The sequence below is a fragment of the Hypanus sabinus genome, chromosome 6, assembly GCF_030144855.1.
Source record: "Hypanus sabinus isolate sHypSab1 chromosome 6, sHypSab1.hap1, whole genome shotgun sequence".
Classification (NCBI taxonomy): Eukaryota; Metazoa; Chordata; class Chondrichthyes; order Myliobatiformes; family Dasyatidae; genus Hypanus; species Hypanus sabinus.
In genome coordinates, this window is record NC_082711.1 from 98,934,680 (window position 1) to 98,959,279 (window position 24,600).

General features: G+C 38.6%; 1 protein-coding gene across 4 annotated transcripts in view; it reads right to left on the minus strand.

The window, feature by feature from the left end:
* The window catches only part of snx13 (sorting nexin 13), a 193,164-nt gene that overhangs the window by 33,699 nt on the left and 134,865 nt on the right, over window positions 1-24,600 (minus strand). For all 4 annotated transcript variants that reach the window (XM_059972666.1, XM_059972665.1, XM_059972664.1 and 1 more), the window contains 4 exons: window positions 18,146-18,245; window positions 16,215-16,405; window positions 12,138-12,242; window positions 6,344-6,476 (listed from right to left, as the gene is read on the minus strand). In XM_059972666.1, coding sequence (XP_059828649.1) covers window positions 6,344-6,476; window positions 12,138-12,242; window positions 16,215-16,405; window positions 18,146-18,245 — 529 coding nt within the window. The remainder of the gene's footprint in view (window positions 1-6,343; window positions 6,477-12,137; window positions 12,243-16,214; window positions 16,406-18,145; window positions 18,246-24,600) is intronic.

Consider the following 24,600-nt stretch of genomic DNA (forward strand, 5'->3'; position numbering starts at 1 on the left):
CTGATTGTAGCAATGAAAACAAGACATGACTTTGGTAATGGGGCTCCTTAATGATGGATGACACCTTTTTAAGGCACCACTCCTTGAAGATTTCCTGGATACTATGGAGGCAGTGCCCATTAAGGAGCTGACTAAGTTTACAACTGTCTGCAGCTTATGTTGATCTTGTGCAGCAGAACCTCCCTGCACCAACCCCTCCCCCATACTAGGTGGTGATGCTGCAAAATTAGAATGTTCTCCATGGAGAACTTTGTAAGTGTCCTTGGTGACAGACCAAATCTTCTCAAACTCTCACTGTCACTCAATTAGCTGTTATATCTCAATCCTATACACCTTCTCATCACCATCTAAAATTCTGCCAATGATAGTTGTATCGTCAGAAAATTTATAGATAGCATTTGTGCTGTGCCCAGCCACACAGTCATGGGTGTAGGGAGCAAAGCAGTGGGTTAAGTACACATCCTTGAGGTGCGCCAGTGTTGATTAGCAGGGACGTAGAGATGTTATTACTGATCCATGCACATTGTGGTCTTCCAGTTAGGAAGCTGAGGATCCACTTGCAGAGGGAGATACAAAGGCCCAGGTTCTGGAGCCTTTTAATGAGAAATGTAGGAATGATTGTGTTAAATGTTCAGCTCTAGTAAATAAACAGCATCCTGACATAGGTATTTGTATTGTCCAGGTAATCAAAGGCTGCGTGAGGAGCCAATGACATCGCATCTGCTGTAGACCTATTGTGGCAACAGGCAAATTGAAGTGGGTGCAGATTCTTGCTGAAACAGGAGTTAATTCTAGCTGTAACCAACCTCTCAAAGTAATTCATCACTGTAGATGTGAGTAGCACTGGACAACAGTCGTTAAGGCAGCTCACCCTGCTCTTCCTGGACACTGGTATAATTGATGCCCTTTTGAAGCAGGTGAGGACTTCTGACTATAACAATGAGGGACTGATAATGTCTTTGAACACCACCACCAGTTGGTTGGCACAGGTCTTCAGAGCCCTACCAAGTACTCCATAGGGGCATGTCGCCTTGTGAGGGTTCACACTCTTGAAAGACAGCTTGACATAGGCCTCAGGGACAGAGATCACGAAGTCACCAGGTGCAGCAGGGGTGTTCATAGCTAGTATTATTCTCCCTTTCAAAGGGTGCTTAAAAGGTGTTGAGCTCATCTGAGAGTGAAGCATCATTGCCATTCATATTAGATTTCATTCTGTAGGAAGTAATAGCCTGTAAACTCTGCCAGAATTGATATGCATCCAATACTGCCTCCAACAGTTTTCAACAGGGCACGAAGCGACCACTCCTGCTGAACATTGATGGCTCCTTGGTAGAGATCATTAAGAGCATCAAATTCCCCTGGCGGGGAATCTCACCTGGTCCCTCAACACCAGCTTCATAGCAAAGAAATCCCAGCAGCGTCTCTACTTTCTGCGAAGGCTGAGGGAAGTCTATCTCCCACCCCCCATCCTCATCACATTCTTACAGAGGTTGTACTGAAAGCATCCTGAGCAGCTGCATCACTGCCTGGTTCAGAAATTGCACCATCTCGGATTGTAAGGCCCTGCAGCGGATAGTGAGGTCAGCTGAGAAGATCATCGGGGTCTCTCTTCTCGCCATTAGATATTTACACTACACACTACATCCGCAAAGGAAACAGCATCATGAAGGACCCCATGCACCCCTCATACAATCTCTTCTCCCTCCTGCCATCTGGGAAAAGGCACCGTAGCATTCGAGCTCTCACAACCAGATTATGTAACAGTTTCTTCCTCCAAGCTATCAGACTCCTCAATACCCAGTGCTTGGACTGATTCCTTGCCTTATTATCCTGTTTATTATTTATTGTAATGCCTGCACTATTGTTGTGCACTTTACGCAGTCCTGTGTAGGTCTGTAGTCTAGTGTAGCTTTCTTCATTTTTTTTTACATAGTTCAGTCTAGTTGTTGTACTGTGTCATGTAACACCATGGTCCTGAAGAACATTGTCTCATTTTTATTATGTATTGTACCAGCAGTTATGGTCGAAATGACAATAAAAGTGACGACTTGAAAATTGTTCCCTTTGCACTTGAGATAGCCATCCACATGTTGTACCTGGTTTTCTGGTACAGATCTGGGTGTCTAGACTTGAATGCCACAGATCTAACAGACTACGAACCTCCAGGTTCATCCACAGCTTTTGATTTGGCTATGTACAGTTTGTTCTCGTCGGCGCGCTCATCCACACAGGTTTTAATGAAGTCAGTGACAGGTGCGGCGTACTCATTCAATCTCGAAGATGAATCCCTGAATACAGTCCAGTCTACTGATTTAAAGCAGTCTTGTAGGTGCTCCTAGGCCTCCCTTCTTGTCCACACTACTGATACTGCAGTCTTCAGTCTCAGGGAGTAGAGTACATCCAGGTGAACAGACTTTCCAAAGAGTGGGTGAGAGATAGCACAATAAGCACTTTTGATGGTGGTATAACAGTGGTCCAGTGTGTTGGTTCCTCTGGTACTAAAGTGATAGGTTGGTAATAATTATTTAGAGACTTTTTCAAGCTGGACTGGTTAAAATCCCTCAAAATTATAGGGAAGTTATCGGAATGCACTGCTTCATGCCTGTTGATTACGTTGCTCAGTTCGTCTAGCATCTGTTTTCTCTGACCATAGGTGGGGATGTACCCTCTCTTGCAGCAGATAAAATGGACAACACCTGATTGTGACATGTTCAAGGTTGGGTTAGCAGGACTCAGATAGCACTGTAGTATTTGTACACCACAAGGAGTTGATCATAAAGCATACTACACCTGCTCTGCATTTGAAAGACTCAGCAGTCCTATCCTGGCAGGGCATTGTAAAACTATCATACTGTATTGCTACATCTGGAATGGTGAGGATGGTCAAGATTCTGTGAAACAAAAATGCAACAGCTTTTAATGTCCCTCTGGTATAGAAATTTAGCCGTTGAGATCTTCAATTTTATTTACCAGAGAGTGACATTTGCCAGCAAGATGGCTGGTATTCAGAGCTGCAAGCCAGACTTCCTTAGTGGAACTTAGGAGAGGAGAGTGTACCATAGGAGAAAGGGAAGGAGGAACGAATCCAGGGAAATAATGGGCAGGTGAGAAGAGTAAGGGGCCACTGTGTGAGGAATAGAAAAGGAGAGGGGGAGGAATTTTTCTTTAAATTGTAAAGAGAAATCAATATTCATGCCATCAAGTTGGAGGCTACCAAGACAAAATATAAGATGCTGTTCCTCCTCTCTGAGGGTGGCTTCGTTGACACAAGAAGAGGCCATAGATGGACACATCAGAAAAGGAATGTGAATCAGAATTAATCGTTTGGACACTAGAAAGTTCTGCTTTTGGTGGATGGAGTGGAGGTGCTCAATGAAGAGGTCTGCTGCTTTACAACGGGTCTGGCCACTGTAGAGGAGGCCGCATCGTGAGTCCGTACACAGTAGACAACCCCAACAGATTCACAAGTGAAGTGTTGCCTCATCTGGAAGGACTGTTTTTGGGTCCTAAATGGAGGGAAACAAGGAAGTGGATGGGTAGGTGTAGCACTTTAGCCGCTTGCACAAATAAGTGTCGGGAGGGAAGTTAGTGGAAAGGGACAATTAGACAAGGGAATCACAGAAGGAGATATCCCAACTCAAAAGTAAAGAGAGTGGGAAGAGATAAAGATAAGTTAGGTGGTAGGATCCCTTTTGAGATGATGTAAATTGTGATGAATGATGTGTTGAATGCAGAAGCTCATGGGATAGTAGGTAAGGACAAGAGGAATTTTATCACTGTTAAGGAAGCAGGAAAATAGGTTGATTGCGGATGTTTGGGAAATGGAGGAGACGTGGGTGAGGGCAACAGAAGTGTTGGGAAACCCTATTCTTTGAAGGAAGTGAGCATCTCTGATGTCCTGGAAAGAAAATCTACATCCTGGGAACAGATGTGGCAGAGACGAGGGAACTGAGAAAAGGGAATAGCATTTGTACAGGAGGCAGGGTGGGAAGGGGTATTGTCAGGATAACTGTGGGAATCAGTAGGGTTTATAAAAGATGTCAGTCGACAGCTTGGCTTTAGAGGTAGAGACAGAGAGTCTGAGAAAGGGGAGGAAGTTATCAGAAATGGACCAAGAGTATGGTAGAAGCTCGAGGTAAAGTTGATGAAACTGATGAGCTCAGCATGGGTGTATAAATAGCACAAATGCTGTTGTCATTGTAGCACTGTAAGAGTTGGGTAACATTACCGGGGAAGGCTCGGAACATGGTCTACCCTACACAGCCAACGAAAAAGCAGGCATAGCTGGGATTCATGCGGGTGCCCATGGCTACCCTTAGAGAGTCTGCAGAAAGTGGGAGGAGCTGAAGGAAAAATTGTTGAGGCTGGGGACCAATTGTCCCATACAAAGGAGGGTGGTGGTGAGGAAATGGTTGCTTCTTTTACTAAGAGAGATGCAGAGAGCTTTAAGGCCTAAGTGTATAGGGACTGGACATCCATGATGAAAATGAGGCGGTTAGGGCAGGGAATTTTAAGTTAGTGAGGAGATAGAGAGCATGAGAGGAGTTGTTGATGAAGGTAGGAAGGGAATGAAACAAGGGGGAATAGAATGGAGTCGAGGTATAAGGTCACAAGTTCATTGGGGCGGAGGCAGGTGGAGACAATGGGCCTACCCGAACAGTTCGGTTTGCGGATCTTAGGTAGGAGGGAGAAGTGAGCAGAGCAGGGCAAGGGACCTATGAGTTTGTTGGCAGTGGATGGGAGTTCTCCAGAGTTGATGAGGTCAGTGCTGGTGTTGGAGACAATTTTCTGATGGTCTGGAGTGGGGTCCTGTTAAAGGGGTAGGTATGAGGAGGTTTCTGAGAGTTGCCGCCAGGCCTCAGTAAGTAGAGGTCAGTGTGCTACAACAGCACCCCATTTTGTCTGTGGGTTTGATGGTAAGGTTGGGATTGGTGCAGAAAGAGTGGAAGGCAGTGCATTCAGAGGGAATAAGGTTTGAGGAGAGGGGAGTGCTGAAGTCGAGCCTAAACGATATATTTTTAAATAGGGAAACAGACACAAGTATGTTATATTCACAAACCTTTGAAAGGTTTCTTGAGAAAGGTGAGACAATACAAGGGATGACTGGCTTTATTAATAGGTAGAATGCAAGAAAGGTAGGACTAAACTATAACTTAATACTGCAGTGCTGTACTCATTACTTAACACTACAACTTAAGAAGGCTGTCCAGATCTGAGGGTTGTAACAGAAGCGATCAACTTGACTGATAAGAGAATAAAATACAGATTAGGGCTTCAGTTAAATAATGACAGTGCACATGGCTATTGTAAAGTAGGGAAGCATATTTAAAGAATGATCTTCTATCAGAATTGTGTAAGATTAGAAATGTAAGAGGCTTAATATAATATGCAACACAGGTGGGGGAGGTGAAGTAGTAAGAAGCTGTGATAGACTGGCAGGAGAGAGATTAATATAGAATGCATTTATTACAAAGGGACTATTGAAAGATGGTCTTTTTATTTAACTACATACAACTTAATAAAAGTCAAATAAACAATTCCTGATCTAGGAATTTCATAAACCTTTGAACTCAAGACTGAATATAATGATTTTACAACACAATTCACTGCTGCTTCCTATTTGGATGGGAAATGTGAAGAACATTTTTGTTTCCATTTATACCTCTTCTTCATCTATCTTTTACCTCTTTACCTGTCATTTCCATTCCCCTTCATTTTGCCTTTTTATTATTCCTGCCTTATAAAGACCTTATCTCTGGTTCTTTGCTCTCCTCTCTTCATAATTTTGTTAACTGAGTTACAACTCTAAACTCTCTCCAACTTTGACAAAAGTTTGATGACTTGAGATATTTAGCTATTCCTCTCCCTACAGATGACACCAAACCACTGAATTGTTTGGTACTTCTTGCTCATCATGACAGAAAAACAAAATTCTTTGTCTTTTAACAAACTACTAGTGAATTGTTTTGGACAATAAAGCTAATGTAAACTACCTCTGAGCTTTCACTTCACATTCACCTGATTTTTATGAGATGTGCAATATTTAGTGATAATGCAGCAGTTGTGAACATCAATAAGTTATAGTTTAGATCACCATGACAGATGTCCATTTGTAGTGATCAATAAACTCTCAGAATATGACAGGAAATTACAATATTTAAAAGAACCATTAATGGAGAGAACATAAAGGGATAGCCTAATAAAATGGAGCCTTCATTCAGAATCTCATGTAAAACTTACTTCTTATGAATATAATGCTGAAAGTTTTTAGTAAGGTGACACGGTTATGTAATAATGGTTGTTCTAGCTTTAAACTTTGTGTACACAAACACATTATTCATACCCAAATCTCCATCATCTGATCCTCTGATACTAGGATCTTTCAACATGTCCAATTCAGCCAACATCCGTACATAAAGAGCATTTTGCTTGAAAGAGGGGTAAAATTGCTCATCCTTCAGCATCATGTCATAGACCTTAACAAAATGTAAATAAATCAGTTTTTTCAGGCATAATAGTCAAATTCTGTACAAAATCTCTGTACATGATACTATGCCAAGTTCCAAACTCATTCACATCACTAATAAGAAATCTACTAGCAGCCAGCAGTTATCAATATCTTTCACTCATTGTTCTATGCACACATAGAAAATAGGTATATGAATGTACTGCTTTACAGTTCGATACATCAATATTATATTCCCATTCCCTCTTCATTCTTGTTAATGTTTCGTGCCTCGATATCAAAGTACCCACTTAAGTATATTCATCAAAATGGCCTTCACCACCTTGTGCAATAGAGAATTCTGCAGATTTACCATCCCAAATGGAGAAATTTCACACCTGAGTTAATTATCTTAAACTATATCCTGAGTCAGATCTGTCATCCTAAACAAAACACCTCCCTCAAAACTATAAGAAACATCTTTACCATATCCTGTATTTGCAGCCATGTCAGAATTTTGTATTTTTCAATAAGAAATCCTCTGAACAATTCATCTGAAATCAGAAATTCTTCTGAACAATTGAGTATACAAACTTAGTTAGTCCAATTATTCCCCCTTTCTTTCTGCCATCTCAGAAATCAATCTTTTAACATGCTCGCTAAATGGCAACTAAATCGTTTCTTGGACAAACTGAACTGCATACGATGCTCCAGGTTTGGTTGTACTAAGGTCCTGGATGGCCATCGCATGTCATCCTCTTCCCTGTACTCAGAGTCTCCTGCAATGAAGGTCCATATAATGTCTGTCTTTTTAAACCCTTGCTGCACCTGCTTGTCTATTTTCAACAATTGGTACAAAGATTAGTAATCAACATTACTATTTAAATAATGTCCTTCTGTTTATACCACCAGCAGTTGACTTGACACTGCACCTGCCATCTATTTGTGCACTCAGCTTCCCCAAAATACTTCGAATTTCCTTGCATCATTTTTAACTCACAATCACAAGCAAATTACATATATACCATTTGGTTACCATATCCAATCATTGATTGGCTACGTATGGCATAGCAGTTAGTGGTTCAATTTCTACCACTGTCTGTAAGGACTTTGCAAACTCCCCCACTCCCACAATGACTGTGTAGGTCTCCTTCAAGGGCCACAGTATCTTTCTAGATTCCAAAAGATGTATGAGTTATGGTTAGTAAATCGTGGGCATGCTATGCTGGTGTCGAAAGCACAGTGACACTTGTGAGCTGCTCCCAGCACATCCTCGTCTGCACTGGTCATTCAAGCAAACAATGCATTTCACTTATTGTTTCGACGTACATGTGACAAATAAGCTAATATTTATTCCTTGTCTTTGATATATATTGTAATTAGCTGAGGGTTCAAGCACCAATCCCTAAAGGTGCTCCACTGGTCACTGCCTGCCACCATGGGAAAGTCCTTATTTTTGTTCCCACCTGTTAACCAATTTTCAGTTCATGCCAACATAATATCCAAGTTTGCATATCAACTTCTTAATGAACTTTACTAAAGCCCTTGTTAAAATCCAAATACAAATATCCTTTGATTTCCCCACATCTATTGTCAGTCATGGACTCAACAAATTCTGCTAGGTTTATCGGACATAATTTCCATGTGTACTTTGGATGATCCCATTGATAATTTCTCAGAGTTCTGTAAATACACTCTTTAAGACTACAGAATTTTATCTATTACTGGTGTTACAGTAACTACTTTCTTTCTTCCTCTTAATTAGTACAGACCCTTTAGTCCACAATGTTGAGCTGTCTTTTTCGACCAACTCCAAGATCAATCTAACACTTCCTTCCCACCTGAACCTCCATTTTTCTTGCATCGATGTGCCTGTCTAAGAGCCTTTTGAACATGACTAATGTATTTACCTTTACCAACCCAGTGGCAATGCATTCCATACTTATTACTCTCTCTGTAAACAATCTACCTCTGACACCTCCCCTATACTTTCCTCAAATCACCTTAAAAATATGTCGTCTCATTAGCCACTGGCACCATGGAAAAAAGGGCACTGGCTGTCAACTCTATTATCATCTTATATACCACTATAAGGTTGCCTCTGATGCTCCTTCACTCCAATGAAAAAAAGCCCTAATTCAATCAACCTTTCCTCATAAGACGTGCTCTCTAATCCAGGCAGCCTCCTGGTAAATATACTTTGTATCCTCAAAGCAGGAAGACAGAGCAGGTGATGTTGCTTTGTTGGTAAAAAATGAAATTAAATCATTAGAAAGAGGTGACATAAGGTTGGAAGGTGTTGAATCATCGTGGATAGATCAAAGGAACTGTAAGGATAAAAAGACCCTGATGGGAGTTATATACAGAACTCCAAATGGTAGTAAGGATGTGGTCTACAAATTAAAATGAGAGATAGAAAGAGTATGCCACAAGGGCAGTGTTACTTACAATAGACATGCGGTGGGGGGGGGGGGGGGGGATTGTTTCAATATGCAGGTAGATTGGGAAAATCAGGCCAGTGCTGGATTCCAGAAGGGGGGATTTCCAGAGGGCCCATGAGATGACTTATTAGAGTAGATCATGATTGAGCTCACTAAGGGATCAGCTATTCTGGATTGTGAAATGAACCGGAACTAATTAAAGAGCTTAAGGTAAAAAAAAAACTTTAGGGGAAAATGATAATATGATCAACATCACCCTGAAATATGAGAGAAAGTCAGATGTATCAGTATTACAGTGGACTAAAGGGAATTCAGAGGCATGAGAGAGGAGTTGACTAGAATTGATTGGAAAAGAACACTGGCAGGGTTGACAACAGAGCAGCAATGGCTAGAATTTCTGGAGGTAATTCAGAAGGTGCAAGATATATACATCCCAAGGAGGAAGAAGTATTCTAAAGGTAAGATGACACAACTGTGGCTAACAAGAGAAGTCCAAGCCAACACACAAGGCAAAGAGAGGGCATATAATAGAGCAAAGATTAGTAGGAAGTTAGAGGATTAGTAAGCTTTTAAAAACCAACAAAAGACAACTTAAAAAGCCATTATGACAGCAAAGATGGAATAAGGAAGAAAGCTAGCCAATAATATTAAAGAGGACACCAAAAGTTTCTTCAGGTGTCTTCAGATACATAAAAAGTAAAAGAGAAGTTTGAGTGGATTTGGACTGCTGGAAGATGCTGTTGGAGAGGTAGTAATGGGGGACAAAGAAATAGCGGACCAACTGAATAAGTATTTTTTTATCAGTTTTCACTGTGGAAGGCACCAGCAGTATGGTAGAAATTCCAGGTGTCAGAGTCATGAATTCTGTGAAGTTACCATTACTAGGAAAAAGGTTCTTGGCAAACCGAAAGGTATACACTTCAGGGTTCTGGGTGGTGGCTGATTTTTCAAGAATCACTAGATGCTATAATGGTTCTGGAAGACTGGAAAATTGCAAATGTCACTCCACTCGTCAAAAATGGGAGTAGAAAGGAAACTATTGGCCATTTAGTCCAACCTTAGTGATTGGAAAGGTGTTGGAGTCGATTATTAATAACAAAGTCTTAGGGTACTTGAAGGGACATGATAAAACAGGCCACAGTCAGCATGGTTTCTTCAAGGGAAAATCTTGCTTGACAAATCTGTTGGAATTCTTTGAAGAAATAATAAGCAGGATAGACAAAGGGGGATCAGTTGATGTTGTGTACTTGGATTTCCAAAAGGCCTTTAACGAGGTGCCATACAGTAAAGATACTAACATGGATAATGCAGTGACTGATTGGCAGGAGGCAAAAAGTGGGAATAAAGGGAGCTTTTTCTGGCTGGTTGCTGGTGACTAGTAGTGCTCCACAGCAAATTATGTTGGAATTCATTCTTTTTACAATATACGGCAATGATTTGGATGATGGAATTGATCGCTTTGTTGCAAAGTTTGCAAACGATAAGACAACAAGTTAAGGGTCAAGTTGTTTTGAGGAAGTAGAAACTACAGAAGAACTTAGACAGATTAGGAGAACGGGCAAAGAAATGGCAGATGGAATACAGTGTCATGAAGTGTATGTCATGCAGTTTGGTAGAAGAAATGAAAGTGTTTGAATATGTTCTAAATGGAGAGAAATTCTAAAAAATTGGGGCACAAATGGACTTGGGGTCCTTGTGCAGGATTTCCTAAAAGCTAATATGCAGTCGAGTCTGTGGTGAGGAATGCAAATGTGATGTTAGCATTTAATTCAAGAGGACCAGAATATAAAAGCAAGGATGCAATGTTCAGGCTTTATAAAGCACTGGTGAGGCCTCACTTGGAATATTGCAAGCAGTGTTGGCCCCTTATCTTGAAAGGATGTGCTAAAACTGGAGAGGGTTCAAAGGAGGTTCACAGGATTGAATGGTTTGTCATATGAAGAGTGTTTCATGGCTCTGTGCCTGTATTCATTAGAATTCAGAAGAATGAGTGTGACCTCATTGAAACCTATAGAATGGTGAAAGGCCTTGATAGGGTAGAAGTGGAGAAAATGTTTCCTATCATGGTAGAGTCAAAGACCAGAGAGCACAGCCTCACAACAGAGAGGTGTCCTTTTACAATAGAGATGGGGAGGAATTTTTTTTAGCTAGTACTGAATCTGTGGAATTCTTTGCTATATTGTTTTGCATATTTAAGGCAAAGTTTGATAGATTCTTGATTGGTCAGGGCATGAAGGGATAAGGGATAAGGGAAAAAGGCAGAAGAATGGGGCTGAGAGGATCAGCCAGAACGAAAGAGTGGAGCAGATTTGATGGGCCAAATGGCCTAATTCTGCTCAGATATCTCTGGTCTAATGGTCAAATGTTTGTAAATCTTGATTTAGAAATCCTCTCCAATAATTGGCCCAACACTAATGTAACACTCACTGGTATATAATTCCCAGGATTATCCCTATTATCTTTCCGAAACAGAAAAATAACATTTGCCATTGCCCAATCTTCTCATACTTCTCCTGTGGCTAAATGAGGGCACAAAGATCATCACCAATGACGCAGCAATAACTTCCCTTGCTCCCTGTACTAACCTGGGTATATTCCTTCTGGTCCCAGAGACTTATCTATCCTAATATTTTGCAAAAGTTCCAACTCATCCTCTTTCTTAACCTTGACATGTTCCAGCGCATTAGCCTGTTCTAGGCTGACCACACATCTGTCAAGATCCCTCCCACTGGTGAATACTGAAACAAAGATAATGAGAATAAATTAATAATGAGATAAATAATGGAATTATATTTGGCACCGTCCAATCAGTAGGACTGATCCACAGAATTTTGAGAGGTGGTAATCTACCAATGTTCACTATTTCCACGGCTATCTTTTTAGTAATCAGGGATGCAATGATCAGGGTCTGAGGACTAATCAGCTTTCAGTGACATTCATTTATCTAGCACCTAAAAAAAATAAAATAAAGTAACTTCCATCCTTTGCATCTGAATTTTCATTCCTTACTATTTTAGGGAATTTATTTCTGCCTTCTTCCATCAAAAAAAATACACAGAACCAATTGCACTGTTGCTTCTTTGTTTCCCAAAACAACTCTTGTTTCTGACTATAATTTTCTACATTTGCCTTCATTAATTATGGAAGGTTTAAAAAATTATTTTTATGTTCCCACATCCTCATTTTTCTTCTCTTTATCAAACCCCAGGACCTTTAACGCTGAAAGCGTATTATTCTTTTACTGAACATACTTTTCTTTGAACATCATCAAATATTTCTGGTGTAGGATCCTCATAATTCAACTTTTCTGTCAATTTAGCAACCAAGTTATCATCCACATGGACTCTGGGCGATGCCTGACAAAAGAACAAACAGATTTTTGATGATAAATAAAAACTCCACTGGATGTATAGTAAATCACTGTTTAGTTTAGGTTGTTATTTGCGTACTTTGATGTTATCCGATATTTATGTGAACTAACTACATACTTTTATTCATAACTCTGAACAGTAGATTTCCCCTTTAGTTAAAAAAAACCAAGGAACTATTGTTAACATACTTACCCTGATCACTGACAAATCTTACTAAATGGATAGAGACTCTACATTTCAGTTCATGTTGTGGATAGTTACCTTGAAATATTAAGATATTCCCTTTCATTCTAAAAGGATTTATAGCAAAAAAATATTAACCTGACTGACAGATAGTGGAAAGAGAGTGACTTAAAAAGCGCACTCATCTGGAGTTGAGAGTTAACTTGACAATAACAAAATACACATTTTATCAGAACCAAGATAATAAACCTTAAGTTTAATACAGTCAGGCATGATCAAACTTGCGTGGTGTAGGTGGCGATTATGAGGGAAGAAAGTCACCCACAGCCAGTAGAAAGAGGTGAAATCTTTAATGCACTTTCACCTTGTGCTTCATATTTATAGCATTCAATTTTCTAATTTAGTACTGAGAACCACATAAAACATTTAACACTGATATGCTGTCTTTATCAATTTTTCAACAAAGCATGCTGTTCAGTTCTGTGAATAACAATGAAATCAATGATCAACTGCTTTTGTTTTTCATCTATTGGTGGTGTATGGTTGATAAACACTGGCTAGGCTTTGAGTAGAAAATTATCTTTTTGATTGTGCAATATTATCTTCTTATGAAATTTGACTTGACATTTCATTAAAAGATCGTATCTTAAAGTCATAAAAAAAATAAAAACACAAAATGCTGGCAGAACTCAGCAGGCCAGACAGCATGTATGGGAGGAGGTAGTGATGACGTTTCGGGCCGAAACCCTTCATCAGAAGTGAAGTAACATGGGATGGTCAAGGGGGGGAGGGGGATAAGAAGTGGGGGAAGGGATAAAGTAGAGAGCCAGGAAGTGATAGGTTGGAAGGAAATGGGCTAAGGGGAAGGTGGAGAATTATTGAAGTAAAAGAGAAAGAAAGGTAGGACTGGAGGGAGATTATAGTGAGGGGGGAAAGAGAGAGAGAAAGAGAACCAGTGAAATAATAGATGGGGATTCCCATCTTCACTCCTGTTGAAGGGTTTCGGCCTGAAACATTGTCACTACCTCCTCCCATAGATGCTGTCTGGCCTGCTGAGTTCTGCTAGCATTTTGTGTTTTTATTTATTTCCAGCATCTGCAGATTCACTCGTGGTATCTTAAAGTCACATTTTTTTCCCAAATATAGCCTGCCCTCCTTATCCGCGAATTCAACCAACCACGAATCGAGAAAACCCGCAAGTGCTCTTCCAGCATGTACAGACTTTTTTTCTTGCCATTATTCCCTAAGCAATGCAATGTACACAACTATTTTACATAGGATTTAGATGGTATTAGGTATTATAAATAATCTAGAGATGATTTAAAGTATACGGGAGGATGTGCGTGGGTTATCGTGGATCGGGATCGAATAAAATCGTAAGTTCTCTTATTAAGTAAGTCGGAACAGGTACATCCGGTATTACTTAACCATAGAACACTACAGGCTCTTCAGTCCTCCATGTTGTGCCGACCCATATAATCCTTAAAAAAAGTACTAAACCCACACTACCCCAAAACCTTCCATTTTTCTTTCATCCATGTGCCTGTCCAAGAGGCTCTTAAATACCCCTAATGTTTTAGCCTCCACCACCATCCCTGGCAAGTCATTCCAGGCACCCACAACCCATGCATCATGATAAATATTATTTAGTGTCAGTTAGTCAAATGTATATAGTATCTATTTTATCTTTCTATGCATATAAAACACTTAAAAACATATGCTTCAGCGCTGGGCTCGGGAAGCTTCCAACTTTGATCTAGTGACAGATCACTATGGAGTGCGCTCTCCACCGTGCCAGGCTGATGTGGAGGATCAAAAACCCAATAATTAAGCCACTGCGTTGCTTAGTAATAATTATAGCTTTCATCGGGGCACAGCCTTTCTCACTTTATCCTTTAAAATTGTTCCAATCATTGACCGACGTAGCCTAACCCTTTTCCAATGACCGATGGCGTTTCACCTCTTTCTGATTGCTTTATTATTTCCACTTTATTTTCAATCATGATTGTGATTATTTTCATGAACAGAAACACTGCGGATTCAGATCTCTGCCGCTGGGTCCTAATGTCCACCGCACTGAGACAGGTTAAATAAGGCACTTGAGCATCCGTGAATTTTGGTATCCGCGGGGGATTGGTTCCAGGACACCCCATAGATAACAAAAAAACGTGGATGCTTAAGTTTCTTATTTAACCTGTCTCAGTGCAGTGGACTTTAGGACCTGGTAGAGCTCAGGACCCGTCGCCCGCGTCTGCTGCTGAATACGCAGAGTTTCTGTTCCGTTGACAGAAAATGATACCACGATTGAAAATAAAGTGGAAATAATAAAACGATCAGAAATGCCATCAGTCATTGGAAAAGCGTTGGTCAACGATCAGAACAATTTTAAAGGATAAAATGAGAATAATGGAGCATGTGAAAGGCCCTGCCCCAATGAAAGCTGCAATTATTACTAAGCAATGCAGTGGTTTAATTATTGAAATACATATGCTTCTTAAGTGCTTTATATGCATAGAAAGGTAAAATATATGCTATACATACTAAGACAAACATTTGACTAACTGACACTAAATAATACCAGATGTACCTGTTCCGACTTACATACAAATCTGACTTAAAGACTGCCTATACTTTAAATCATCTCTAGATTACTTATAATACCTAATACAATGTAAATGCTGTGTAAATAGTTGTTATACTGTATTGTCTAGGGAATAATGACAAGGGAAAAAACGTCTGTACATGCTCAAACAACAAGTGTTGGAGAATGAACTTCTGGGTTTTCCCGATCCATGGCTGATTGAATCTGCGCATGCGGAACCCGAGGATAAGGAGGGCCAACTGTATTGAACTGCTGAGTGTTTCCAACACTGCTTCTATTTCAGGTTTTCAGAAACTGTAGCTTTTCCCTCCATTTTTTTTTAAGTTTAACAAGTTTATTGATGAAGTATGAAACTTTAGTTCATGTTCAACATATAACATTAGAGACATTATGTTCAAGGTTAAGGAGGAGGATGTCTATCACAAATTCCTGATTTATCAAGCAATAGTATTACTAGTAAGTTCACAGTCACACATCAGGAATCAGTAATTGACTGTTTCAACTCAGTCAAAAATAGGTGAAGAAAATATTCTTATTTATTAAAAATTGCAATTCATTGATAAAATCAAACATTTTAAATATTTTTGGCCAAGAATTTCACTATTGATTGAACATCTTGATTCTGAAACGTAAATTCTGAATTTTAAAAAGAGAAGATTGCCTGAGATCAATATTGTATCCTTATTTTGTGTAGATTTTAAAAACACCTCTGTGACAACGTGGTTCTTAGCCGAGTGGTTGGTTAGTTTGATCATCCAAGTTGCCCTAGTTTGGAATATTAGAATCTGGGGATGAAAGGAATGATGAAGGAATTGGAGTGTGGGATTTATAAAATAGGATTGGGTAGGATTAGTGTAAAAATAGTGATTAACAGTAGACTTTTACTGGGCTAATTCTCCCTGCTACCTGTAACTTGTAAATGAATGCAATATAAATTTAGTAACATTTACAGTGTATTATTGATTTATGTATATTTACTTCTTTTACATTTCAAAGGGTGTTAAGTTGATTGCTGTCACACTATGAATTTTATGCAATTTTGAAAATTCTGGTTGATAAAAATCAAAATAAATGCATAAACATTTAAAAAGCCTTTAAACAGTATAAAAGCAAATTCTGCAACTACTACACGATTGCACTACATTTCAAGCTAAAAAGAATAGTGTATTTACCTTTTCTGACAAATACTGATCATACACACCAAGAGCCGCGGCACGCAGCAATCCCTTGGTTTGCTTGCCTTGTCTTTCGCCATCTTTATGTTCACTTTGCAAAACCAGCTGCTGTTGTGCAGTGACTCTGTATCCTTCCACTGTGAGCCAGAAGAAAAGATGTGCCTGACCTCCTGTTTGCTGCATATAATCTGGAACCCAAACATAAAAGTACCTCTGACAACCTGTAACAGCTTAAAACAGTGTACATAATCTCTCAGAAATTTTATTAGAACTCACCTGATAGTATAAACTTTCAAAGATAAAATAGAAAAGTAATTCCTAGATGAGCTTAGAACATAGATCAGCACATGGATTTATGATATTGTAGCCATTAGTGATACTTGGTTGCAGGAGGGGCAGGACTGGCAGCTCAATGTCCTGGGGATCTACTGTTTTAGGCATAATAGAGGGGCAAGTACTAAAGGGGGAAGGATGGCATTACTTGTTAAAGAAAATGACATGGCAGTGTTCAGTCAGAACAAACTGGACTCCTGTAAAAGGAATGGACGGGGTAGAGTTTGTCAAATGTGTTCAGTTAAGTTTCCTTATAAATGTTCCAACTAGGGACAGCCCAATACCGAATAGTGTATTAGGGAATGAAACAGGGCAGGTGACAGAAGTGTGGGTAGCAGAGCACTTTGGATCTAGTGATCACAATTCCATTATTTTCAATAAAGTTATGGAGAAGGATAGAACATATCCTCAGGATGAGATTCTAAACTGGGGAAATTCCAATCTTGATGGCATCAAAAAAGATCTGACACACGTGGATTAGGATAGACTGTTTACTGGCAAAGGTGCATTTGATAAATGGGACACCTTCAAAAATGAAATTTTAAGAGTACAGAGTTCCTGTCATAATAAAAGGCAAGGATTTTCAAGGCATATTGAAGCTCTGGCCTGACATCAGTAGCAGGTAAATTATTGGAATGTATTCTAAAGGACAGAATATTTAAGGATAGACTGAGCCTCATTAGCAATAGTCAACATGATAGGTCATGCCTAACCAATCTTGAGTTTTTCGTGGAGTGTTACAAGGAAAGTTGATGAAGAAATGGCAGTGGCCATTGTCTAAATGGACTTCAGCAAGGCCTTTGACAAAGACCCACATGGGAAGTTGGGCCAGAAGGTTAAGTTGCTGGGAGTTCAAGATGAAGTAGTAAACTGGATTTAACACTGGCTTAGCAGGAGAAGCCAGTAAATGGTTGTTTGACTGACTGGAGGCCTGTGACTAATAGTGTGCTGCAGTGATTGGTGCAGGGTCATTTGTTGTTTGTTATCTACATGAATGATTTGGATCATAATGTGGTAAACTGGATCATCAAATTTGTAGATGCCACCAAGATTGAGAGCACAGTGGACAGTGAGGAAACCTTCCAAAGCTTGCAGAAGTATTTGGACCTACAGGAAAAGTGGGCTGAAAAGTGACAGATGAAATTTAATGCAGACAAGTACGAGTTATTGCACTTGCAGTTCTCTGAGTTATTAGAACAAATCTACAGACCTCTTAGGATATATTTGCAAACTATGGAAAAGTGCCTTTTTTCATTACTAAGCAAAATAGATCGAGTTCTAATACGTTTCCTCACCAAGGGAAATAATAAAGGAAACTGATAAAACTATGTTACTTAACTCAAATAAACCATCAATCATCTAAATTCAAGTTATACAGAAGTAAGACTTGTGCATCCTGATGTACAAGTTGCACATGCAAATTTAATAAGATGCAATTTATGGACCATATATTTTCAGTGGAATAAATATTTTTCTTAAAACTATGAACAGTAATTATTTTAATTACAGAAAATAGAATCAAAGCATAAATTAACCAACCTTTGGTCTTCATTTCCCTATGTGATTGCTAAATGTAAGTATTTTAAAATACTTACCCATGAAAAACTGTAATGCAACATTATTCAGAAGAATACTGTCAAGGGGAATTGTGCAAAGTTTTCCGAAGTTTGCAGCAAGCTTGAGTGTATCTACGTCCTGCAGATCAAAAATTAACAATTAACAGCTGAAAACCAGCTACACAATTTACATTTCAATACTTCTGATTCAGCCATACTTCAAAGCAGAAAATAGTTATGAATGGGAAGATTATCACATCCAACAAATATAATAAGCAAAGATGTAAATTTTTAGAAGCTATCTTACAAAGTTAGGAAGTAGAATAAAAAATGACTTTTTTGTTCATCTATACTATGGGAAAACTCTATAAGGCAATGTAATACAATATATCACAGGAATAGGCCCGTTGACCCACAATGACTTGCCTGGCTGGGATGTTAAGTTAAATGAATCTCATCTGATCATACATATGCTATATCAATCCAATCCCTGCTTATTCACGTGTATGTTTAAATGCACCTGAACCATTGCCTACTGTATCAGCTTCCATCACTACCCCGGTAGCACATTTCTCCGTGTGGGAAAAAATGTACTGTGTAAATCTCCTTTAAACTTTCCCCCTATCATTTTAAATCTATGCCCTCCAGTATCTGACATTTTCATCTTGGGAAGGTTTGTTCAACTTCTTATTGCAGGTACTCTCTAATCCAGGCAAAATCTTTGTGAACAACTTCTGCACCTTCTGCAAGGGCACCAAATCCTTTCAATAATACAGCAACTAGAACTGCCCACAATGCTGTAAAATGACCTAACCAAGTTTTATACAACTCTTCCTATGCTTTGACAACGCAAGGATCAAACTGCCTTTTGGACATCACAAACACTTAACCCCTTTGTTAGTTGCCCACACAAAAAAAAAATATTTACATCGGATTATTTGGAGCACTGAAGGCTGAAGTTAGTCATACAGAAAATCTTTTTAAACGACTCAGTTATGGCAATCCATGCAATAAAATTTAATTAAACTCAGCATTATTATATTTTTGAATAAAACCATATTTCCAATTAAATTTGTCATTAAAAATTATCACTATACAGCAAACAGTATAAACAGCATTTAGAATTATATGAATTTAAAGTCTATGAAAAAATGTATATGTTCAAGTGTATAATTGTTTTGTTCAACCTCCAAAATTGAGTAGTGGCATCAGTATTATAAATGAAATTCATACAGCAACAGCTATAACTTGCCTAGCATTTAGGACTACAATAAAGCACATGAAGAACAAATCAACAATCACGAAAGACGGGTACTGTGCCTGAAACTCTAGAAGGATTGTAATTCACAATATAAAGAAAACACTATAAATAAGAAACAGTAGTAGACCAATTTGCCTATTAATCTTGTTCCACCAATAATTTTCCTGAACAACCAAATTGTCATCTCATAATCATTTTACTGCTTCTTCTTCATACATATTAATTTCCTTGCAGCTCAAACATCTAAAATTCAAACATCAAAGCAAATTTGATGTCAAAGTACATGTATGTCACCATTTACTACCAAGATTGAGTCTTGTGGCATTCAAGACTCATAGTAAATTCAAAGAAATCAATGAAGAACTATACACTAAGACAAACAACCAACGTGAAAAAGACAAACTGTATACCATTCAGCCAGATTTTCCAATATGCTGATTCATCACCATCTTTTAATTTGGCCAACAAATGGTATTGTCAGCAAACTTAAAATAGAGTATTGGAGCAACACTCAGCCTCACAGTGAAAAGTATGCAATGAATAGAGCAGCAGGCAAAGCACACATCCTTGTGGTGCAATTGTGCTGATTGTATTTGTGGAAGAGAAACCTAAATCGAAACACTCTGGAATCTGCAAGTGACAAAGTCAAGGATCGAGTTGCAAAAGGAGGTATTGAGCCTAGGTCTTGTAGTTTATTGATTAGTTTTGAGGGAATGATAGTGTTGAATGCAGGGCTAGAGTCAATGAAGAGCATCCTGATGTATGCATTATCATTATTCTGATGTTCTTGGGCTGAGTGAATAGTCAATGAAATGCCATCTGCTGTTGTGACAAAAGGCAAATTGGAGCAGATTAAAGTCACTCCTCAAACAGGAGTTGATATGTTGCACCACCAGCCTCTCAAAAGACTTCATCAATGGACACAAGTGGATGATAGTCACTGAGGCAAATTAACATGTTCTTCTTGGGCACTGGTATAATTGGAGCCTGCTTAGGCAGGTGGGTACCTCACCTGCTGAAGCGAAAGGTTAAAGATATCAGTAAACACTCCAGCCAGTTGATGAGCACAAGTCTTCAGTACTCAGCTAGGTACATCACCTAGGCCAGATGTTTTCCGTGTTCACCTTCCTGAAAGATGCTCATGTCAGCCCCTGACATGGAAATTACAAGGTTGCTGGGGGCTGTGGGAGTTTGTGAAGGTGCCTCCATGTTCTGTTGGTCAAAGCGAACATCAAAGGCATTGAGCTCAGCTGGGAGCAAAACCCTGTGGTTACATATGTCGTTTGATTTTATTTCGTAGGAAGTGATAGTATTCAAGCCCTGCCACAGCTGTTGAGCATCCATCTGTGATTCAAGTTTGGTCTGGAATTGTCATTCCAGACGTGATATAACTTTTTGGAGACTTTAGCTGGATTTTCTGTACTTTTTTTTTGATCACCAGACCTGAACACCACTAATCTAGCTGTGAGTAGATTGCAGACCTCTTGATTCATTCAGGGCTTCTGGTTGAAAACTGAAAAATTTTGTAGCAATACACCCTTAATAAAGTCTGTGATAAGCATGGCATATTAATTCAGATCCTCTGAGAATCCATGATCATGGCCCAGTCCGCTGACTTGAAGTAATCCCATAGTTGTCTGTAATCACCTCTCTATTCTCCTTACCTCTGGTGGTTTGCTCTTTAGCCTGTGCCAGTATTCCAGGAGGAGGTCCGCCAGCTGATTGGATTGCCTGACATGCGGTGTTGGGGTGAAATAGTAGACCTTCCCATCGTAGTGTAGCAGTGGTCGAGTGTGTTGGAACTCCTGGTGCTGCAGGTGAAATACTGATAACTGGGGAGAGATTTCTTCAAACAAGCCTGACTGAAGTGCCTGGCAATAGTGTGAAAGGCGTCGGGCTAGGTTGTTTCTTATTTACTAATTGCGGCACTCAATACATCGAGTGCTTGATTAACATCTGCTTTAGATGATATGTAAACTGCAGTCAGGATCACAGAGATCTCATCTGTAGATGATGGCAGTTAATCAGTAGATGTTCAAGATTGGGAGAACAAGATTGTTGCAAGTCTGCTACATCTGAGCAGTGCAAAGAGCTTATCATGAAACACAGACACATCTGACTTGAATATTTTTAATGACCATTCCCTAGCTCTTGGAATTAGAATTCAAGAGTGCCACCGCTGTAAAGTATTCCTCCTTATCTCCATTATAAGTGGGTATTGGCTCACTGTGTCCCCTACCTCCCAGAATCCCAACAATCCCTCCCCAATCAAATAGAGACCAAAATTGTACGCAATACTGTGCAACCTCACCAGAAATCTACAACCCTTTCTCTAGAAGTTAGTGAATATTTCTGAATTCACTCATCCATTATCATTGCAGCCACTGCCTCGAAGAGCCCTTTTTGTGTCCATAAATTCCAGAGGACTGGTTGGACTCTAGTTCCCATAGTTTATTAATTGCACTAGACAACAAAAGTTTTGCTTCCTAAATAGTTTTAGGTGTATCTTATGGATTCTGAGTTGCTGATCATGAAAATCACTATCAACTCTGGATAAGGCTTTTTTAACATGGAAAACTAAGGGAATAAAAACTTTTTTAGATTTGTTTTCAGAGGACTGTTTAATGTCTTTTTCGCAGTTAATGGATAAATATGATACATCCAGTACACATTTTTTTTTAGATATTTACAAATTAGGAAATTTCTTACATGATTTTTTTTAACCAAATTTTCCCTTGGCCTACCCATTAAATTTGGTTCATGCTATTTTTCAGTTTAAACTATTTCAAATACGATTAATAGCTATTATTTATAAACAGTTAATGAATGCTCGCATGTTGCCTAATGATAAGGTTAAATGCACTTGGGAAATAGAACTTCAACATTCACCTTCAGATGATCAATGGAGTAAAATTTATTATCTAGTTAATAATTCATCTATCTGTGCATGTCATTCTTTAATTCAGTTTAAGATAGTACACAGGGCCCATATGTCAAAAGATAAATTAGCACATATTTTTTCTAATACAAGTCCTATTTGTGACAGATGCAGCGCAGAGGTGTCTTGGTCTTGTGTAAACTTAAATAATTTTTGAAGGGATGTGTTTAGAACATTATCAAAAGTTATAGGTGTGGATTTACAACCCAATTCACTCACGGCCATTTTTGGGATTATTCCAGATGAAACAGGTAGAGTTTCTGCTTCTGCTCAACATGTGACAGCCTTTTCAACTTTACTGGCTAGGAGAGCAATCTTGTTATACTGGGAAGATTCTAATCCACCTACTGTTTTAACTGGCTCTCCTCTATTATGTCCTGTTTAAGTTTGGAGAAAATTAGAAGCCGGACCTTTGATACATCTTTTAATTTTGAGCAAGTCTGGCGACCCTTTATTCAATATTTTCATATGATTTAATTTTTTTTATTTAAAAAAATTTTAAAAAAAAATTTCCTTATCCGCGAAGGTGCAGAGGTGATTGGAAGGACGATTTCTTTCTTCTTTTTTCTTCTAATTTTATCCTCAAATGGACTGCCCAATCTTTCTTTTTTTTTGTTTTTAGTTTAGCAGGTGTTTTTTTTCTTCTTGTATAATAAAATTTCCAATTTTTTTATGATTTGTCAAGAGAAGTTGTGGTTTTTTGTTTATTATATACAACTGTAATACTATACTTAATTGACTTTGACAATACATACTTTTTTTGCTGTTTATAAGTCTTTTGTATTGTGTTTGTTAAAACTTCTCTGACTTGTAATTTTTTCTTTACGGAAAATCAATTAAAAAGATTGAAAATGAAAAATGAAAATCAACATGAAATTTCCCCATCACTCACTTTTTTTTAAAATCATCTATATTTGTTATTTCAATTCATAATTCAAGTCGTAACTAACGCCAAGATTAACAAAGGCATTTTTGTTGGTCCACAAATCAAACACATCATGAATAACAGGCAATTCAAAGAACTTCTAGTGGGACCAGAAAAAAAATCACATGGAACGCATACAAGGATGTTGTTCAAAAATTTCTTGGCAGCTACAGAGCACCAAACTACAAGTAGCTGGTTGACAACTTGCCTCAAGCATGAAGTGCAAAATTTCACTAAAGATTAATTTTTTGCATTTCCATTTGGACTTCTTTCCTGCAAATTTTAGTGGTGTCAGTAACGAGTATGGTGAAAGGTTTGAAGAATAAGTATCAGGGCAATTGGAATCCATCGATGCTGGCTAATTATTGGAGGACACTTAAGCAAGAAGTGTCATCAACAAAACATTTTTAGCTTAAATTATTGTAAAGTGCCAGCACCGTCATGCAATTAAACGCATTATATTCAAGTAGTTAATTTCTTGTTTCTCCAAATTCCAACCTGATACAAGTAGTCTGAAATTACATTTGTGTTCATCTTCAGGCAGTGTATCACAAAGAGAAAAAAAAATTCGGAGGAAGCAACACTACTGAAATAAATTACTGCCCAGTGTTACTCCTTCTCTTGTGAAAGAAATTGCTTTAAATTGCTGCTTCACTACAGCTCCTTGATTATCTGTAAATGAGATACTGTTAGCGTCTTTCCACCATAAATACAAATCTAAAATAATTTAAAATCTGACATTGTTGAGTTTCTAGTGTCATCCTCTAACATCTAGATATAAATTTTCTTTTTCTGTAAAATCTCCTGAAATATTTTCATATTGTTTCTTAATTGACTCTCACATTGTATCTTTTCCCTCTTTAATTTGGTTACACTTTGCTGATTTCCAAGGATTCCCTAATCTTCATAACTGTGTATACGTTTGAACCAATAGCACTAACGAAGGAAGATAAAAACACTGGAAGTCAATTCCGTGGTTTTTAGGCAAATAAAATGGAACCAGTAGAGTGCTCTTACATCAAGCTGTTTATTAGTTGAAAAATTTTTATAAACGGATTCTACTGCCTGCTGCCTTTGCCAGAAAAATTAAATAATCTTCATCAGGCATGACCTGCCCTTTACAATCTACACTGGCTTTCCAATAAGCTAAAAAATTTTCAACCTGTTTAAATCAATCTATTTGCAGCCTTTATTCTGTGGCAATTGCCCGAAAATGGAAAGCAAGATACCATGTATTCTGGTAGTATATATACAAAAAAAATAGAAAATACACTCAGCTTTTCAGATTGTATCCCCTTATACTAGCTGAACTCCTGAGGAAACCATTCTGAAACAATATAATGATGAAGAATTATAATGAACATGCAATG